The 18,960-nt window shown below is 35.7% G+C and overlaps 1 protein-coding gene across 1 annotated transcript in view; it reads left to right on the forward strand.

Moving 5' to 3' along the window:
* The window catches only part of LOC141396745 (uncharacterized), a 29,235-nt gene extending 11,127 nt beyond the window's left edge, over nt 1-18,108 (forward strand). Inside the window, exons 2-4 of the mRNA XM_073972381.1 lie at nt 12,991-13,529; nt 13,613-13,720; nt 17,590-18,108. Coding sequence (XP_073828482.1) covers nt 12,991-13,529; nt 13,613-13,720; nt 17,590-17,964 — 1,022 coding nt within the window. The 3' untranslated portion in view covers nt 17,965-18,108. The remainder of the gene's footprint in view (nt 1-12,990; nt 13,530-13,612; nt 13,721-17,589) is intronic.
* The last annotated feature ends 852 nt before the right edge of the window (nt 18,109-18,960 follow it).

Below are 18,960 nucleotides of genomic sequence, written 5' to 3' on the forward strand. Positions count from 1 at the left end.
GAAGCTTAAAAACTAACTTTTGACCTCTCCTTTGATGCAAATTATATCAATAATAAAAAATACAAAAATATCAATTAATTATATCAATAGCATAGGGTGTAGCAATCATATAAAATAAATTCCGTGGAAAACTAGTGCCCAGAGGTAGAGTTGGGCAATCTAGTTCCTGGGGCTGGATTCTTTTTCTATGAAAATTTTAAACGAAAAATATTTTCTTTATATTTTTTTTTCATTTGACATTTATTTCCTTTATAAAAATTTTCATAGAACAAGAATTGAACCCCTGGAGCAGATAGAGCTTTCTAGTTCCTTTTGGAAAAAGGATACAGGGATTGCAATATTTTGTTGTACTAATTAAGCACAAATTATTTGTTTTAACAAAATGTCAATGTGCTTTTTGGGTTAGACGTGAAGGTGTTTTACTTCATAAAAATATGATTTTATTTGGCCCTTGTTTTCAGAAACTACAATCGATATGCTGTTTTTGGACAGTGGAACGTATGATTTATTCTAATAATCATACTCTTGATGTTTCCATTTATGGCAGTGTTGCCTACCACCACACACATCCAAATTAAAAAAAGAAAAACATACCCGAAAATAACTTCTTGTTTACTTTGTTAACTTATTTCATATGGTGTGTGTGAGCTAAAGCAAATGAAACAAGTAAAAAAGTATCAGTCGGCTTTGCCGACATAGATATACCCTCAGCCTGTGTGAATTAAAATACTTTTTTTTCAAAATTTTGGGAGTATGAACTTCCCGAAAAAAATATGGACTAGGATGAAAGCTCAAAGCTTCAAGAGTTGCCATGTTCTCCAGCCACTACATATGGTGCCATATGTTTTCTCAAGAAGTATGCACTTGGCCCTGATAAAACAAAGTGATTCGAGATCAGGTATTAAAGTGAATTTATCCGAGACTTTGTATGGGAGGTACACGAAGGAGTGAACGAATACAGTCCATATTCGGACATGATCTGTATCTGGTAGATATATTACGATGTGTAAAGTATGGACCAAATCGGTCACTCCCTTCAGAGTTATCGTGCGCACAATTTTTCCGAACATTTTTGAACTTTTGTGGGGGACTTTGAACTTAAACTATATTTTCACAAAATATTACGAAAGCCAAATTATGGACCGAATCGGCAGATCCGTTCGAGAGTTATCTTGCGCTCCAACCACTACAAACGGTGTCACAGGGCTTTTATGTACCTTTCGGGCTATTTTCTCAGGAAGTATGGACTTGCCCCTGATGAATCTTATACCGTTATATGGGGAAAGTGAATGCAAGTTGCTGCAACAAAAATCAAAGCGATTCGTGAACAGTTCCTAAACTGACCTTTTCCGAAATTTTGTGTGGGAGGTACCCGAAGGAATGGACCGGTTGAGTCCATATTAGAACCTCATCTAAGCCTGGTAGAAATTTCACGATGTGCAATGTATGGACCACATCGGTTACTTCAATTAAGAGTTATCGTGCGCACATTCCCGAACTTTTGTGGGGGAGGTACCGGAAGGAGTGAACCGATATTACCCATCTTCGAACTTAAACTAAGTTTGGACAAAATATTGCGAAAGCCAAATTTTGGACAAAATCGGTTCATCCGTTCGAGAGTTATCGTGCGCACCAGCCAGACAGACAGACGGAAGGACATTGCTAAATCGACTCTAAATTGTCTGAAACACATTTCGTCCAAACATATTTGGGGTCTAAAACCATTATTTCGATGAGACACATTTTGCCCGTATGAAAGCGTTTATACCCTCATTAGCATAAATGCTGAGGGTATAAATATCAGCTACATTGGTTGTTTAACTGGCTAAAACCTTCAAAATTCCGAAAATCAGGAGGCACCGTTATATGGGGTCTATATCAAAACGTGGACCTATGTCTCAAAATTCAACCAATTTGGTTGATAAGTTTAGCTAAAATATTCAAAATACCGAAACATTAAGAAGAACCGTTGCATGGGGACTATCCCAAAACGTGGACCGACGTTCCCAATTTTTTGCTCTCGACATTGTCAGTGAACTATAAGTATTTATACCAAATTCATCTGCCAACGCCAACTCCTTTTATATTTGGCCACCGTTTATTTGAACTCGCGACATAGTGCAGCAGGGAACTATGGACTTGCCCTCGAAAAAAATTACAATGACGTAACGGGGTCCGCACGAACATATTGCTACAACAAATTTCATAACGATTCGTGAGGTGTCACTAAACTGCACTTATTTCAATTTTTGTGTGGGAGGTACTGGAAGGAGTGGACCGATATAATCCATATTCGAACCTGATGTATGCCTAGAGGTAGTATTACCATATGCAAAGTTTGGTTCAATTCCGTTACTCCCTTCGAGAGTGTGCGCACGAACAAGTTTTGCGACAATTTTTGAACATTTGTGGGGGAGGCTTCGCTTTCTGGAATACCGCGCCTTGTCATCTCTTCATCCACTTGTTTGCGCCATCTATTCTTTGGCCTGCCAATTCTGCGTGCACCGCCATGTGGCTCGAATATATACACCTTTTTAGCGGGTTCATCATCGCTCATTCTTATGATATGGCCTAGCCAACGCAATCGTTGCATCTCTATACGTTTCTGTATACTGATGTCGTTGTATAGAAGATACAGCTCGTGGTTCATACGACGTCGATATTCACCGTCGACGCAGATTGGTCCATAGATCTTTCGAAGAATTTTTCTCTCAAGCACACCAAGCACTGCCTTGTCTGCTTGTGCAAGTACCCAGGCTTCTGACGAGATATTTTCGTTTGACGAGATGTGGCTTTATTCCTAAACTGCTTACTCAGACCGAAGTAGCATCTGTTGGCCAACACTATTCCTCTTCGTATTTCACAACTGATGTTGTTGGTTGTGTTTACGGTGGTGCCGATGTAGACGAAGTCCCTTACTACCTCAAAATTATAGGAACCAACGTCAAGAGTTGGCCCGATCTCTATGGACGCATTGCGCGACGACATCATTAGCTTTGTCTTCTCGCCGTTTACCGCTAGACCCACTTTAGCAGATGTCCTTTCGACTTTTTCAAAGGTATCAGTTACTTCCTTTACCGATCGACCTATAATGTCAATGTCATCGGCATAAGCAAGTAACATATGGCTGTTTGTATATATTGTGCACACTTCTTTTCACCTTCGCATCTCGTATAATCTTTTCCAGCAGAACGTTGAAAATATCACACGAGAGGCCATCACCTTGTCTGAAACCTCTTTTGGTACAAAACTCTTCGGAGAGGTTCTTTCGTCTTTTAACAGACGGTCTAGTATCAGTTAATGTCATTCTACAAAGCCGGGTGAGCTTTGCAGAGATACCAAATTCAGACATGGCTTGGAATACTTTTGAACGTATTTGGCTGTTGAAGGCTGCTTTGTAATCAACAAAAAGGTGGTAAGTGTCGACCTGCATCTCATGGGTCTTCTCCAGGATTTGCCGCAGGGTAAATATCTGGTCAATGGTGGATTTGCCAGGTCTAAAGCCGCCCAATTATTTCATTGATCATAGGCTTTAGTCGTTCGCACATTATCCCTGACACTATCTTGTACGCAATGCCCCTATAGTTAGAGCATACAGTCTTATCTCCTTTCTTGTGGACAGGGAACAGGATGCTCAGGTTCCAATCGTCAGGTTCTCGTTCTTCCTGCCAGATGGTGCTAACTAGCTGATGAATACACCTTATCAGCGTGGTGCCTCCTGTGTTGAACAGCTCGCCTGTTAAGCCATAGGCTCCTGCTGTCTTATTATTCTTCAGCCGACTTATTGCTGTCTTTACCTCATCTTGGCTGGGCGGTATACATTCAATACTATCTTCTGGGATTGGATCTGTGGTATCTTCGCCGTTTTTGCTACTATCGGATACCAACAGTTTGGAGAAATGTTCTTTCCATATCCTGAGCATACTATCTGTATCAGTTACCAAATTACTTTACTGGTCTCTACAGGAGGATCTGCTTGTACCAAAGACATCAGTTTGATGTTTCACTCTTTGGTAGAACTTTCGGAACTTTTTCACACTTTTTCAAATTTTTAACACTCCCGTCTTTTCATTTCTCTCTTTTTCCTGGGGAAAAGACGTTTCTCCTCTCTCCTTTTCTCCCGATACCACTCTCGTGCGCTAGGCGTTGCTACTGATTGTAAAGTAGAACTATAGGCCGCAGCACGACACTCCTAGTCATACCATGGATTTCTTGGTGAAGGTCTCTGGTATCCATGTACTGATTTTGCGGCTGTTTGCATAAAGTGGGGAATATTTTGCCATTGTGCTGATATGTTATCGGGACGAGGAGTGCTTTCATTAAGCAATTGGGCTAATTGAGTGGAATATGCTGTGGCTATCTGTTGTGATTGCAGCTTACCGATGTCCAACTTCCGCGTTGTATCTGTTCGTGCTTTATTTGCAACGTTTAGACGGATACGTACCTTTGCTGCAACAAGGTAGTGGTCCGAATCTATGTTTGCTCCTCGGAACGATCGTATAACCAACGCGCCCGATGAATGTCTTCCATCTATCACAACATGATCAATTTGATTACTTGTTCTTTGATCAGGAGACAGCCAGGTACCCTTATGAATATCGAGATGCATAAATCTTCTTTTTGATTTAAAGTTGATTAACTCAATAAATGGCTTCAATTCGTTTTGAAAATTGGTATTTATTTGGTTTAAAATCAAGAACGTCTTAGTTATACCCTCAGCATTTATGCTAACGAGGGAATATAGTTCGAAATTTTCGGAAAATTTGTGCTCATGATAACTCTTGAAGGAAGTAACCGATTTGACCAATACTTTGCACATCGTGAAATTTCTACTAAACTTAGATGAGGTTCCAAAATGGACTCAATCGGTCCACTCCTTCGGGTACATCCCACACAAAATTTCGGATAAGTTCAGATTAGGACCTGCTCTCGAATCGCTTTGATTTTTGTTGCAACAACTTGTATTCATTGCCCCCCATACGACGGTACAAGTTTCATCAGGGGCAAGTCCATACTTCCTGAGAAAATAGCCTGAAAGAAGCCCCTATAACACCGTGTGTAGTGGATGGAGCGCAAGATAACTCTCGAACGGATCAGATTCGGCCCAAAATTTGGCCTTCGTAATATTTTCTCCAAACATATTTTAATTTCGAAGATGAGCCATATCAGTCCACTCCTTCAGGTACCTCCCCCACAAAAGTTCAAAAATGTTCGGAAAAATTGTGCGAACGATAACTCTTGAAGGCAGTGACCGATGTAATCCATACTTTGCACATCCTAATATATCTACCAGATATAGATCAGGTTCGAATATGGACTATATATGTCTACTCCTTCTGGTACCTCTCACACACAATTTCTGATAAGTTCACTTTAAGACCTGCTCTCGAATCACTTTGATTTTTGTGGAAGCGATTTGCTTTCGCTACCTCCAATACGACTTTAAAACATTTTTGAGGGGCAAGTCCATATTTCTTAGAAAAACAGCCCGAAAGGTGTAAAAAATCCCTATGTCACAATATGTGGTTGTCGAAGACCACGATAACTCTCGAACTGTTCAACTGATTTGGTCCAAGATTTGGTCTTCGTCATATTATATCCAAACTTAGTTTCATTGGGCAATACCGGTTCACAACTTCCGGTACCTCTCCCCAATATTTAAAAAATGTCACTAAAATGCTAGGACGATATCACTTGAATGAGGCAACCAATTTGGTCCAAATTTTGAACTTCTATAATGGCCCATATCGGTCCTCCCTAAGTGTACCTCACCCACAAAGGTTCAAAATTTGTGTCTTAGTGCAGTTAATTCCTAATCCACATTTTTGTCGGCAAGTTCAAATGTCCAAAAAGGGCCACAAAATTCTGAAGAGACTTTATATACATTCGATCTGTCCTTAGGTGAAAGTTTAACTTCACATTGGCAAAGCCGACTGACACTTTTTTACTTGTTAGTTACTAATATTAAAAAGATCTGTAAATCTTAAGGTTCTCGAAGGCACACAAACAAATTAATTATGGTTAATCCAGCTGAAATAATTATCATTATAATTATTTTATTTAATAGCAAACAAAATCTGTAAATTATTCAAACCTATTTATGTAAGTCCAGTTATATCCTCAAATTTCAATGTGAAGTTTCTCAATTCAAACTCCACAAGAGAAAGGTTGCAATTGCAATTAGTGGCATCGTTAACAATGGCATGGCTACGAATGGCATTACAAGGCCACACACGCATTTCTAACTGATGATTAACTTGTTAATAATTGAACGACAAGCGATCATTGAGCAGCATTCATTCATACATTGTTTTGTTTGTTTTCTTCTTCTACTGCCTTTATCTCAATGGCTAACTGGCTCAATAGATTTCACAGTTTTTTTTTTTTAAATAAACAAACTATCTAATGTTTATTGTCTGTGTAGGTATTTCATGAATGCAGTCACATTTCTCATTGATTTTATAAAATATTCTTGAGGTTCGTCTTCTTCTTCTTATTTTTCACATTCATATGATGGAAGAAAGCAAAACGATCTCAATTATACTGCGGTAGGTTTGGTATGTTTGATTCATGTTGGTTTAATACAATGTATATACTTACATATGAATGTATGTAGGTGAAGCTGTGTGCACAACCAACAAGTATGGGCGTTTACACGCACTTTTATATTATTACTAATAATGAAGGATATAAATCGCGTGTATATTTTTGCTTTTAATTAAATTGTAATTTTGTTTTACATTGTTTGTGCGTAGGAGTTCAAAGTGTTTGCAAGACATTATTGCCCATGTTGTGTGTGGGCTAATTTTGAAGATAATTGGACTGCCCTCTCATTAATGGAACTAATGAAGATATTTAATAATTATTAATAAAAATGTATGTAAGTTATTTATTTTAAAATCATACGTAGGTTTAGATTTATTCTGCTTAGGAAAAAAGTACAATGTCATAAAAGAGTTTTTGTATTCATTTCTTCACGTTTTATTAGTTCAATTTAGGTGGTCCCATACAGAACATTTGATCCATGAGCTGTTTGGTACTGACAGAGAACTCAGTTTTTTGTTGACTAAGTACAATTTAAAACCGTTTCCTTAGCGGTATGGGATTGTGATAACCTCAAGAGGAATCAATATTGCTCTGTTCCAGAACCGTCTACCAATTTTACTACGAAAAAAATTTTTGCTTCATGATATCAAAAAAAAGTTGTAAAATTTGTAAATTCTTTGAGGTTCTGAAACAGAGCATATTAGTTTCCTGGAGGGTATAGGCATTTCGATTCCTCCTAAATGAACTATTTTTTCACATTACATTAATTGAATAATTGTAAAAGTTAAAAAAAGCCATTAAGCAGTGAGTGAGTTAGTACATGAAACACCATCTGACACAGAAACTTTCAAGATCAATAACCACATTTATAGCAGTGAAACATACTAAATATCTAAATATATATGAAAGCCGGCCGGTAAAATAAAACAGCATGACGAGAGCAAAACCAACAATACGATTGATGATAATTTTAATATATGAATGGAAGTAAAAAACTGCTAAATGAATGAATGAATGATTGGCCGGTCATACGATCTCATTTAGTTGGTTGGCTCAAATTAAAAAATTCTTAAAATACGACATGTGCATTGAACGTTTTTTCTGACTAATTACCGCATTTGTTGAACTTGTTATCGCTCGTTTTTATTGTTGTTGCTGAGGAGAGTTTTAACTCATTGTTATATGAATGAAACAAAAAAAATCAGAAACAGAAACAAGAAAGGTTGTCAAACTTGTGCTACTAAACTGCAGCTGACCACACACAATCCTGTAGACAGTGGGGTAGGTCGACCTCCCAATAATATCATTAAATGCCACCAAAAGCGCCATAACACTGAAGTAGACATTCAGACACGTACTGTAATAAACATTACTGGACTGAGTACACCAAACTTTTTGTTTGAATGCAATTTTACATTTAAAAATACAGTGGTATACAGCTTTTTATTTGTTCTAGTAATAAAATATAACATGTAAAAAATATAACACAAAAAATTAGAAATAAAATATAATATATAAAAGATAAAAAATATAAAATATACAATATTAAAATATAAAGTATAAAAAATATAACATCTATCTATATATAAAATAGAAAAATGTTTGTACGTTTGTTTGTTTGTAATTTATAGCCTCCAAAACTGCTGAACAGATCTTGCTGAAAATTTGAGGGTATTTTGCAACATCGCCTGAATGTAAAATAGGCTATATTAATTTTTGAAATTCCGCCTTGATCCGGAGATATAGCCTCAGGATTGGAGGTACCTCCAAAAAATGTTTATTTTGTATGCTGATATCATGTGAACTGTTACAGATACAAGCTCCAAATTTGGAATGTGCGATGGAATTGGGTTCATATTTGGATATAGCTCCCATATATATTTTCGGGTGATTTCATGGATTTTATCCACCAAACACGCTATGTATGCCCAATTTCAATGAAATTTGGAATGTGTCACGAAATTGGGCCTAGAAATAAATTTGCCAAATTATATTGAAGTCGGTATAGATTTGGATATATGTTCCATATATATTTTCCGCCGATTTCATTTCATGATTGATGTACCCAGCACTCTACGTATGTCTAATTTCAATGAAATTTCGAATATATGACGGAATTTGGTCTGGAAATAAATTTGCCACATTATATTGAAATCTGTTCAGATTTGGATACAGCTCTTACATATATTTTCGGCCGATTTCATGGATCTTACGCACCAAACACGCTATGTATGTCCAATTTCAATGAAATTTTGAAATAATATAATTTGAAATAATAGAAATAAATTTGCCAAATTATGGGTTTAGATTTGGATATAGCTCCCATATATATTTTCGGCCGATTTCATGGATTTTATCCACCAAACACGCTATGTATGTCCAATTTCAATGAAATAAATTTGCCAAATTATATTGAAATCGGTTTAGATTTGGACATACACATGTCCCAAATATATTTTCCGCAGATTTCATTTCATGATTGATGTACCAGACACGCTGTGTATGTCCAATTTCAATGAAATTTGGAATGTATGACGGAATTGGGTCTAGAAATAAATTTGCCATTAAATATTGAAATGTGTTCAGATTTGGATACAGCTCTTATATATATTTTCCGCCGATTTGATGTATTTGATGCACCGAAAAAGAAAATTAAATTGAAATCGGTTAAGATTTGCAAAATGTGTGCAGAATTTGGATTAGAAAAATTTCCCCAAATTATCTTGAAAACGGTTCAGATTTCAAGTTGGCCATTTATAATAATAAAATATTGAATTTGTGATTCATTAGATACGGAATCAAATCAAGTACATAATTTGGCACTTGGAAAAAAAACCTCCCATGAATTACTACCCCTTTTTATACCATTAGCCTTTAGGCTAAAGTGGGTATATACACTTCGATACGACCAAAAATGTGCCTCATCGAAATAATGGTTTTAGACCCCATGTATGATTGTACGATATCCGTTTCAGAAAATTTTGAGTAGATCTAGCAATCTCCGTCCGTCTGTCTGCCTGGCTGGCTGGTGCGCACAATAACTCTCGAACGGATCAATCGATTCGGTTCACATTTTGGGTATCGAAATATTTTGTCCAGATTTGATTTAAGTTCGAAGGGGTCATATAGGTCCACTCCTTCAGGTACCTCCCCCACAAATGTTCAAAAATTGTCGCAAAACTTGTGCGCACGATAACTCTCGAAGGGAGTAACCGAGTTGAACCAAACTTTGCATTTGGTAATACTACCTCTAGGCATACATCAGGTTCGAATTTGGATTATATCGGTCCACTCCTTCAAGTACCTCCCATACAAAATTTGAAATAAGTGCAGTTTAGTGAAACCCCACGAATCGTTATGAAATTTTTTGTAACAGGATGTTCGTGCGGCCCCCGTTACGTTATTGTAATTTTTTCGAGGGCAAGTCCATAGTTCCCGAGATAATGGCGCATAACCTCAAAAAAAAAAAAAACGCTGACAATGTCGCGAGTTCAAATAAACGGTGGCCAAATACAAAAGGAGTTGGTGTTGGCAGATGAATTTTGGTATAAATATCTATAGTTCACTGACAATGTCGAGAGCAAAAAATTGGGAAGGTCCGTCCACGTTTTGGGATAGTCCCCATGCAACGGTACTTCTAAATGTTTCGGTATTTTGAATATTTATACCCTCAGCATTTATGCTAACGAGGGTATATACACGTTCATACGGGCAAAATGCGCCTCACCGAAATAATGATTTTAGACCCCAAGTATGTTTGGACGAAATTTGTTTCAGACAATTTGAAGTTGATTTAGCAATGTCCGTCCGTCTGTCTGGCTGGCTGGTGCGCACGATAACTGTCGAACGGATCAACCGATTCGGTTCAAATTTTGGCTTTCGTAATATTTTGCTTAAACTTAGTTTAAGTTCGAAGATGGGTTATATCGGTCCAATCCTTCCGGTACCTCCCCCAAAACATTTCGAAAATGTTCGGAAAATTTGTGCGCACGATAACTCTTGAAGGGAGTAACCGATTTGGTCCATACTTTGCCCATCGTGAAATGTGTACCACACTTAGAAAAGGTTCCAATCTGGACTCAATCGGCCCACTCCTTCGGGTACCTTCCACACAAAATGTCGGAAAAGTTCAGTTTAGGGCCATCTGTCAAATCGCTTTGATTTTTGTTTTAGCAACTTGTATTCACTGCCCTCCATACAACGGTACAAATTTCATCAGGGGTAAGTCCATACTTCCTGAGAAAATAGACTGAAAGATGCAAAAAGCTCCTATGACACCCTGTGTAGTGATTGGAGCGCAATATAACTCTTGAATGGATTTGCTGATTCGGTCCAAAATTTGACCTTCGTAATACTTTGTCCAAACATAGTTTGAATTCGAAGATAAGCCATATCGGTCCATCACTCCTTCAGGTACCTCCCTCACAAAATTCAAAATTTTTCGGAAAAATTGTTCGTACGGTAACTTTTGAAAGAAGTGGCCGAATTGGTCCATACTTTACACATCGTGAAATGTGTATCAGACTTAGATAAGGTTCAAATATGGACTCAATCGGCCCACTCCTTCGGGTACCTCCCACACAAAATTTCGGAAAAGTTCAGTTTAGGGTCATCTCTCGAATCGCTTTGATTTTTGTTTTAGCAACTTGTACTCACTGCCCTCCATACGACGGTATAAGTTTTATTAGGGGCAAGTCCACACTTCCTGAGAAAATAGCCTGAAAGTTGCAAAAAAAAACTCCTATGACACCGTGTGAGGTGATTGGAGCGTAAGATAACTCTCGTACGGATGAACCGATTCGGTTAATATTTTGACTTTCGTAATATTGTGTCCAAACAGAGTTTAAGTTCGAAGATAAGCCATATCGGTCCACTCCTTCAGGTACCTCCCCCACAAAAGTTCAACATTTTTCGGAAAAATTGTTCGTACGGTAACTTTTGAAGGGAGTGGCCGAATTGGTCCATACTTTACACATCCTAATATTTCTACCAGATATAGATCAGGTTCGAATATGGGTTATATTTGTCTACTCCTTCTGGTACCTCACACACAAAATTTCGGATAAGTTCACTTTAAGACCTGCTCTCGAAGCACTTTGATTTTTGTTGAAGCGATTTGCATTCGGTACCTCCATTACGACGGTAAAACTTTTTTCAGGGGCAAGTCCATATTTCTTGGGAAGACAGCCCGAAACATAAAAAAACCCTATGTCACTATATGTGGCGGTCGGACAGCACGATAACTCTCGAACTGTTCAACCGATTTGGTCCAACATTGGGTATTCGTCATATTATATCCAAACTTAGTTTCATTTGGCAATACCGGTCCACAACATCCGGTACTTCTCCCCAATATTTAAAAAAAAATGCCACTAAAATGCTATGACTATATCACTTGAATGGGGCAACCAATTTGGTCCAAACTTTGGATCTCCTAATATTTTGTCAAAATTTAGTTTAACTTCTAAAATGGTCCATATCGGTCCTCTCTAAGGGTACCTCACCCACAAAAGTTCAACATTTGTGTCTTAGTGCAGTTAATTCCTAATCCAGATTTTTGTCAGCAAGTTCAAATGCCCAAAAAGGGCCACAAGACCTTAAATACAATCGATCTGTCCGTAGGTGAAAGTTTCACTTCACATTGGCTGAGGGTATAAATCTGACTGACACTTTTTTACTTTTTCAGATGTAATCGAATCATTTTAGTTGGAATTCGGAAATTCCAATTGTAATTCGAAACATTTCAATTGTAATTCAAATTATTTTAATTGTACTTCGAATTATTCTATTTTTAAGTCGAATTATTCCATTTGAAATTCGAATTATTCCATTTGAAATTCGAATTAATCTATTTGTAATTCGTATTATTTTATTGGAAATTCGAATTATTACATTTGAAATTCGAACTAATCTATTTGTAATTCGAATTATTTCATTTTAAATTCGAATTATTCCATTTGAAATTCGAATTAATCTATTTGTTATTCGAATTAATCTATTTGTAATTCGAATTATTCAATTTGTAATTCGAATTATTCCTTTTGAAATTCGAATTATTCCATTTGTAATTCGAATTATTCCTTTTGAAATTCGAATTATTCCATTTGAAATTCGAATTATTCCATTTGAAATTCGAATTAATCTATTTGTAATACGAATTATTTTATTTGTAATTCGAGTTATTTTATTTGTAATTCGAATTATTCCATTTGTAAATTGAATGATTTCATTTGTAATTCGAATGATTTCATTTGTAATTTCAAATAAAATAATTCGAATTACAAATGGAATAATTAGAATTTCAAACAGAATATTTCGAATTACAAATGCAATAACTCGAATTTCAAAAAAAAAAATCTTACCTCTCATAATTTCAAATATAGATAATTCTCATTTATTTACCAACATCTTTAATTTAATAAAAATTTCCTTTTTTCTTTTCAGAATTATTACTTATCCTATTAGTTATATATTGTGCCATAACATCATCACATCTGCTACCGACCACCCAAGCCATACCTATACGCCATACAACAACATCGTCTGCATCAGGCCAGCGATTAATATTACATTCGAACGTTTATCGTGAACGTTATCATCAAAATCTCTTACAAGAACAAAGGCAACATCAAAATCAACAACAACAAATATTACAAAAATTCCATCAGTATCACCATTTGCAACAGCAACAACAAAAGTCGTCACAACATCGCTATTCGTCACAACATTTACAACAACAACAATTCCAAAGACCCTCATCATATTTAGCTCCCATCTTAAGGAAAGTTCATCGCCATCACCATCAATTGCAACAGCATCATCATTTGCATCAACGTGCTGCACCGACTGCCACCACCACCACCGTCGGAAACATATTGTCAGATCACAAAATGAATATTTGTGAAAATGATCCGAATTTTGGTCCTTTGTACAAGCAAATTAATGTATCGTTGCAGTTTATTAAGGGGCTATGTTCAAACTACGTAAGTAGAGTAGAATTTAATTTTTTTTGCTTTGCAGTTTTGAAAATAACAATATTTGTTTTCTTTCTATTACTTCTTTTCAGTTGCGCCATCGTGGAAATACAACATTGGATGAAATGAAAGAGACATGGAAATTACTTAAATTGGAAATTCGTAATCCAACGCGCAAAGAAGTGAAATTCGACAAAGAAGTAAGTTTTTTTTTTAAATATCAATCTAATGGAAAGATAATTTATAAAATGAGTGATGAGTACCGCGGATTTTGGATAATGAAAAAAAATTAAATAAAACAAGTAAAAAGTCGTTAAGTTCGGCCGGGCCGAACTTTTTATACCCTCCACCATAAAAAAGTCTTAATTAAAATGGAATAATTAGGGTCCTTTCACAATTTTAGGTGTAACTTTTCGACAATGGTGAGTATATTAAAAACCCCAAAGGACAGATGCGCAGTGAGTCGAACTTCCGCGTTATGGCGTGATGAAGTTTTTGCAAGAGACCCTGTAAGCCATCATGAATTAGCATTATATCTTTGTTTGTTGTTTTTGTAGAGCACTTAAGCAACAGTGAACAAATATATAACGCTAATCCCTGATGGCCCACAGGGTCTCTAACAAAAATTTCATCACGCCATAACGCGGAAGTTCGACTCACGGCGGATCTGTCCTTCGGGTTTCATAATATACTCACCAAGGCCTTTCTTCCCCAAGAGGAATGTTTCGTGCCCCAGACTTTCACCTCCATTTTGTTGCACAGTGTTATCTAATCTAACAAATGTGTTCAGCTAGGTGAAAGGTACCACCTACGGGGCTATATCAAAGAGTCAACCTATCTTTACATTTTTTGGCGGAAAAGTTTTATAGCTGCAGGGAACTTCAAGAGTCAAATTGAGGGTATTTTCACCAAAACAATGTAGACTCTCAAAAATGGACCCATGTTGACGAATTTTAGTGAAGAAATTTCGTGACCACTGAAAATTCCCGAAAATCGGGAGGTAAAGTTATATGGGGGGATATACCAAAACATGGACCTATATTGACGATTCTTTTTGAATAGACAAAATTGTAGCTAAAATTCTCAAAATACCGATCATTACAGATAGTTCGGTTAAAAATTGCAGCTAAAATTCTCAAAACACCGAAAATCGGGAGACACCGTTATATGGGGGCTATACCAAAACATGGACCTATGTTGACGATGTTTCGTTGGAGATGTTTTATGTCCACTGAGAACTTTAAATGTCAAGTTACAGCTATTACGGTTAAAAACTGTAGCTAAAATTCTCAAAATACCGAAAATCGGGAGGTACCGTTATATGGGGGCTATACCAAAACATGGACCTATGTTGACGATGTATCGTTGGAGATGTTTTATGACCACTGAGAACCTCAAATGGCACATTACAGCTAGTTCGGTTAAAAATTGTAGCTAAAATTCTCAAAATACCGAAAATCGGGAGGTACCGATATATGGGGGCTATACCAAAACATGGACCTATATTGACGATGTTTGGTGGAGATATTTCATGACCACTAAGAACCTCAAATGTCAAATTACAGCTAGTTCGGTTCAAAATTGTAACTAAAATGCTCAAAATACCGAAAATCGGGAGGTACGGTTATAAGGGGGCCATACCAAAACATGGGCCTATGTTGACGATGTTTGGTGGAGATGTTTTACGACCACTGAGAACCTCAAATGTCAAATTGCAGGTAGTTCGGTTAAAAATTGTGGTTAAAATTCTCAAAATACCGAAAATCGGGAGGTACCGTTATATGGGGACTATACCAAAACATGGACCTATGCCCATATCCTTTGGGATATAAGTTTGTTGATCACTATGAACCCTAAGTGCCAAATTATAGCTAATTCGGTTTGCAAAATGGGCCGAAGAACGTCAAAATACCTCAAATCCGGAGGTACCGTTATATGGGGGCTATATCAAAGAGTGGACCGATATAGCCCATCTTCGAACTTGACCTGCCTATGGAAAAAAGACCCTCGGGTGCAAAATTTCAGCACTCTATCTCAATTATTGCGGACGCTAGAGTGATTACAACAGACGGACAGACGGACGGACAGACGGACATGGCTAGATCGTCTTTGAATTTTATCCTGATCAAGAATATATACAGTGGTGTGAAAAATAATAAGGACACTTCAATCCATAACCAAGATTGCATTGAAAACTGACTAAAAAAGTGAAAATTACATTAGTTTATAAAATTTATTGTTTTCTTAAAATGTTAAGAAAAGTATTATACAAATATTTTGATTGCTTGTAACCATATTTTATTTATCTGTTATATTTTATGCGAATTGTCGTAGTTTGGTGTGTGAAAAATAATAAGGACACTTCATGACATCTTTTAATAAGGACAAAACTTGAAAGAAATTAATGCAGATTTTTACTAAATAATGGTAGATAAAGTGTTTCAGTGTCATTAATACTTTGTAGACGATCCTTTGTTTTCTAAAACGAAAGCGCATCGTCTGGGCTTCGAGTCGACCAAATTTTGGCACTTCTCTACTGGAATCGCGTCCTACGAAACCTGTATAAGTTGCCAAAGGTCGCCATAATATGATGGACACTTTACCCTGCTTGATTTTTTAACTTCATTCCACAACATTTTTCAATCGGGTTCAAATCAAGGGATTGTATGGGCCATTCTAACAACTTAACTTAATTATCCTGGAACACCTTTTTTCATTTTGCCGTCATTTTTGGGTCATTAACCTTGCTGAAGACTTATTTGAGAGGCACGCCCCCTTCAGCATACGGAAGCATTATATTATTCAAAATTTCAATGTAATCTGGTGATTTCAAAAAGACCCCACAGCATAGTAAGAAAATGAGCCCCACACCATGCTGTTGCCTCTGCCATATTTAGACGCCTTCAGAGCATATTTTGGGTTATATTATTGATTTTTAGGTCTTCAACCCTGATAAACTCCTCTATCGGAACAAAAAAATAAATTTGGTTTCATCACACCAAAGAATGGTACGCAATTTTTCTTAGACCAAGCGATGTGATTTCTAGCAACCTGTATTATTTGCTGAATATTTTTATACCCTACACCACTACGTGGGAAGTGTATAATTTTTCGATTAAAATGATACTTTTCTGACACTGGAAGTTCTAATGTGGCCACCAAAGAGTGTTTTAGGAGTTGTTGATGCGTTAAAATTAATATTTAAATACTCTTTTATTTGTTAAGATGTGGTAAAAGGATCTTTTTTAATCATCGAATAACGCATTTATTATTACAGGTGCAATTTTTGAAATTCTGCTACGACTTTTATCTTTGAAGTTCACTTAGCTGCATCCTCCACCATTGTTTTTAAAGATTCTAAGCTTTTTCTGTGTGAATTTCCTTCTTTATGTAAACATTTAATGATTTCTCGAGTAGCGTGACAACAATGCGTATTTTTACCCATATTTGCAAAGAAAAACTAAAAAATACCGGTAGATTTAACATTTAATGAATAGAAATTAATTCATTTTTCGCTTTTACTTACAGGAAAGAATCACAAAAAAATAATATCAATTTATTTTTACTAAAACGAAAAACTGTCCTTATTATTTTTCACAGCAGAAATCACGGATTTTACGAAAAATATTTGTTTTGTATAAAAACTAAACAGAAAGAAAACAAAATCGTAACGGGATTTCTTATTGCAATACATGTTCATTTTCAAAAACAAATTTCCATCGCAAATTCTTCCATTTGACACATTTTAGGAGCGACCAAAAGTTGTGAATGTCACTGTCCTTATTATTTTTCACACCACTGTATACTTTATAGGGTCGCAAATGATTAGTTCGATGTGTTACAAACGGAATGACAAACTTAATATACCCTCCATACTATGGTGGAGGGTATAAAAATTGTATTTGGACCAAAATTGAATTGAAACCGTGTGTATATATATTTGCTTATAGTCCGCCATGCATGAACCTTCCAATTTCATTACGAGAAGAATATTCCTTTCAATACCACAATAAAATATACAACAAACATTTATTACAAATCTTTTTTCCACCATTTTCTTCCATTACAGCTACATCAGGAAATGCATGATTTCTTTTTGAATCTTCATAATTTCCAACAGCTGGTTGAATTTGCCCTTCAATACAACAATGAAAATAGAAGAAGTATTGAACATAACGAGGATATTAACATTAAAATAATACTGGAACTTTTTGAAAACCTTAAAACTCAAATTAACCATAGTATGCATGAAGCTGAACATGTGCTGCGAAATATGAACATAGAAAAACCGGATTTAAATGCCAATACGGTTGAATTTAATAGAACACATGCACCGAAATTGCGTGATTTTCTTATTATTAAGGAATTTATGGAATATGTTGAAGATGTAAAAAAAATTCTGGAAAATTTCTGTCAAGTCAATGGGAATGATGAGGAACCATAATCAAAAAACCGCAAAAAAAAAAACAACCAAAATAGATCAAAACAAACAAAAATGTTGAACGTTTATGTTTTGTCTATTCCATATGGAATGAGGAAAAGAAATACAGATATAAATTAACTAGTTAAAAAATAGACACAAACACCCACACACTAGATTTAAGCATGTTTGATGTTCACTCTAAATTATATGATGACCGTAAACCCAAATACCTACACTTATATACACTCAAAATTTTATGTACTTAATTTTTGTTCAAATCACTAACTGATAGTTTGATAAATCTATGCAAAATGTTATTTGCCAAAATATTTTTTTCAAGTTTGTAAATTTTAAATATTAATCCTATATTAAATTATTATAAATTATTATTATCTTATATTAAATTATTATTTTTGTTATATGGTGAGAAATTCACCCAGTCTGATATTTTATGCTAGATTATATTTTGTATATGATGGTTTTTCGGCAATGCGAAATTTTGGGAATAATTTGTGTTTTTTTAACTGTGCGGCAAAGTTGAAATTGCTTTTTATTCAAAATATAAAACATAAAAAATTATTAGTTATGCATGTTAATAATGATTGTGATTTTGAAAATTATACCCAATGTTCCAGTACTCTTCTGTCGAAAAGCACTCATATACAAAATATGCAAATATAGTTTTTTTTTTTAATTTTATTCGAAAAAAATCCTCCTCACTTGATATGTCCTTAAATTGAAGGGATAACACATATCAATATACCTAAGCACATAAGACTTGATTTTATGCAATTTTATCCAAATATCTTAGTAACAGGTTTGCATATACATTACAACACACGCAAGTTCAATCATCTCTTTGAGTTTAGCAAAATAGAAAAACAAACGAAAAACAACAATCATCACATATGTATATTCGATTGAACTTGTCATTATTATTACCTTACCGCCATCACTTCGTGTACTCTTCTTTCCATGTCATTTTCATGAACATCACAATAAAAAATGTAATCGTTA

The sequence above is a fragment of the Musca autumnalis genome, unplaced genomic scaffold (assembly GCF_047663935.1).
Source record: "Musca autumnalis isolate F117 unplaced genomic scaffold, ASM4766393v1 scaffold_3, whole genome shotgun sequence".
Taxonomy (NCBI): domain Eukaryota; kingdom Metazoa; phylum Arthropoda; class Insecta; order Diptera; family Muscidae; genus Musca; species Musca autumnalis.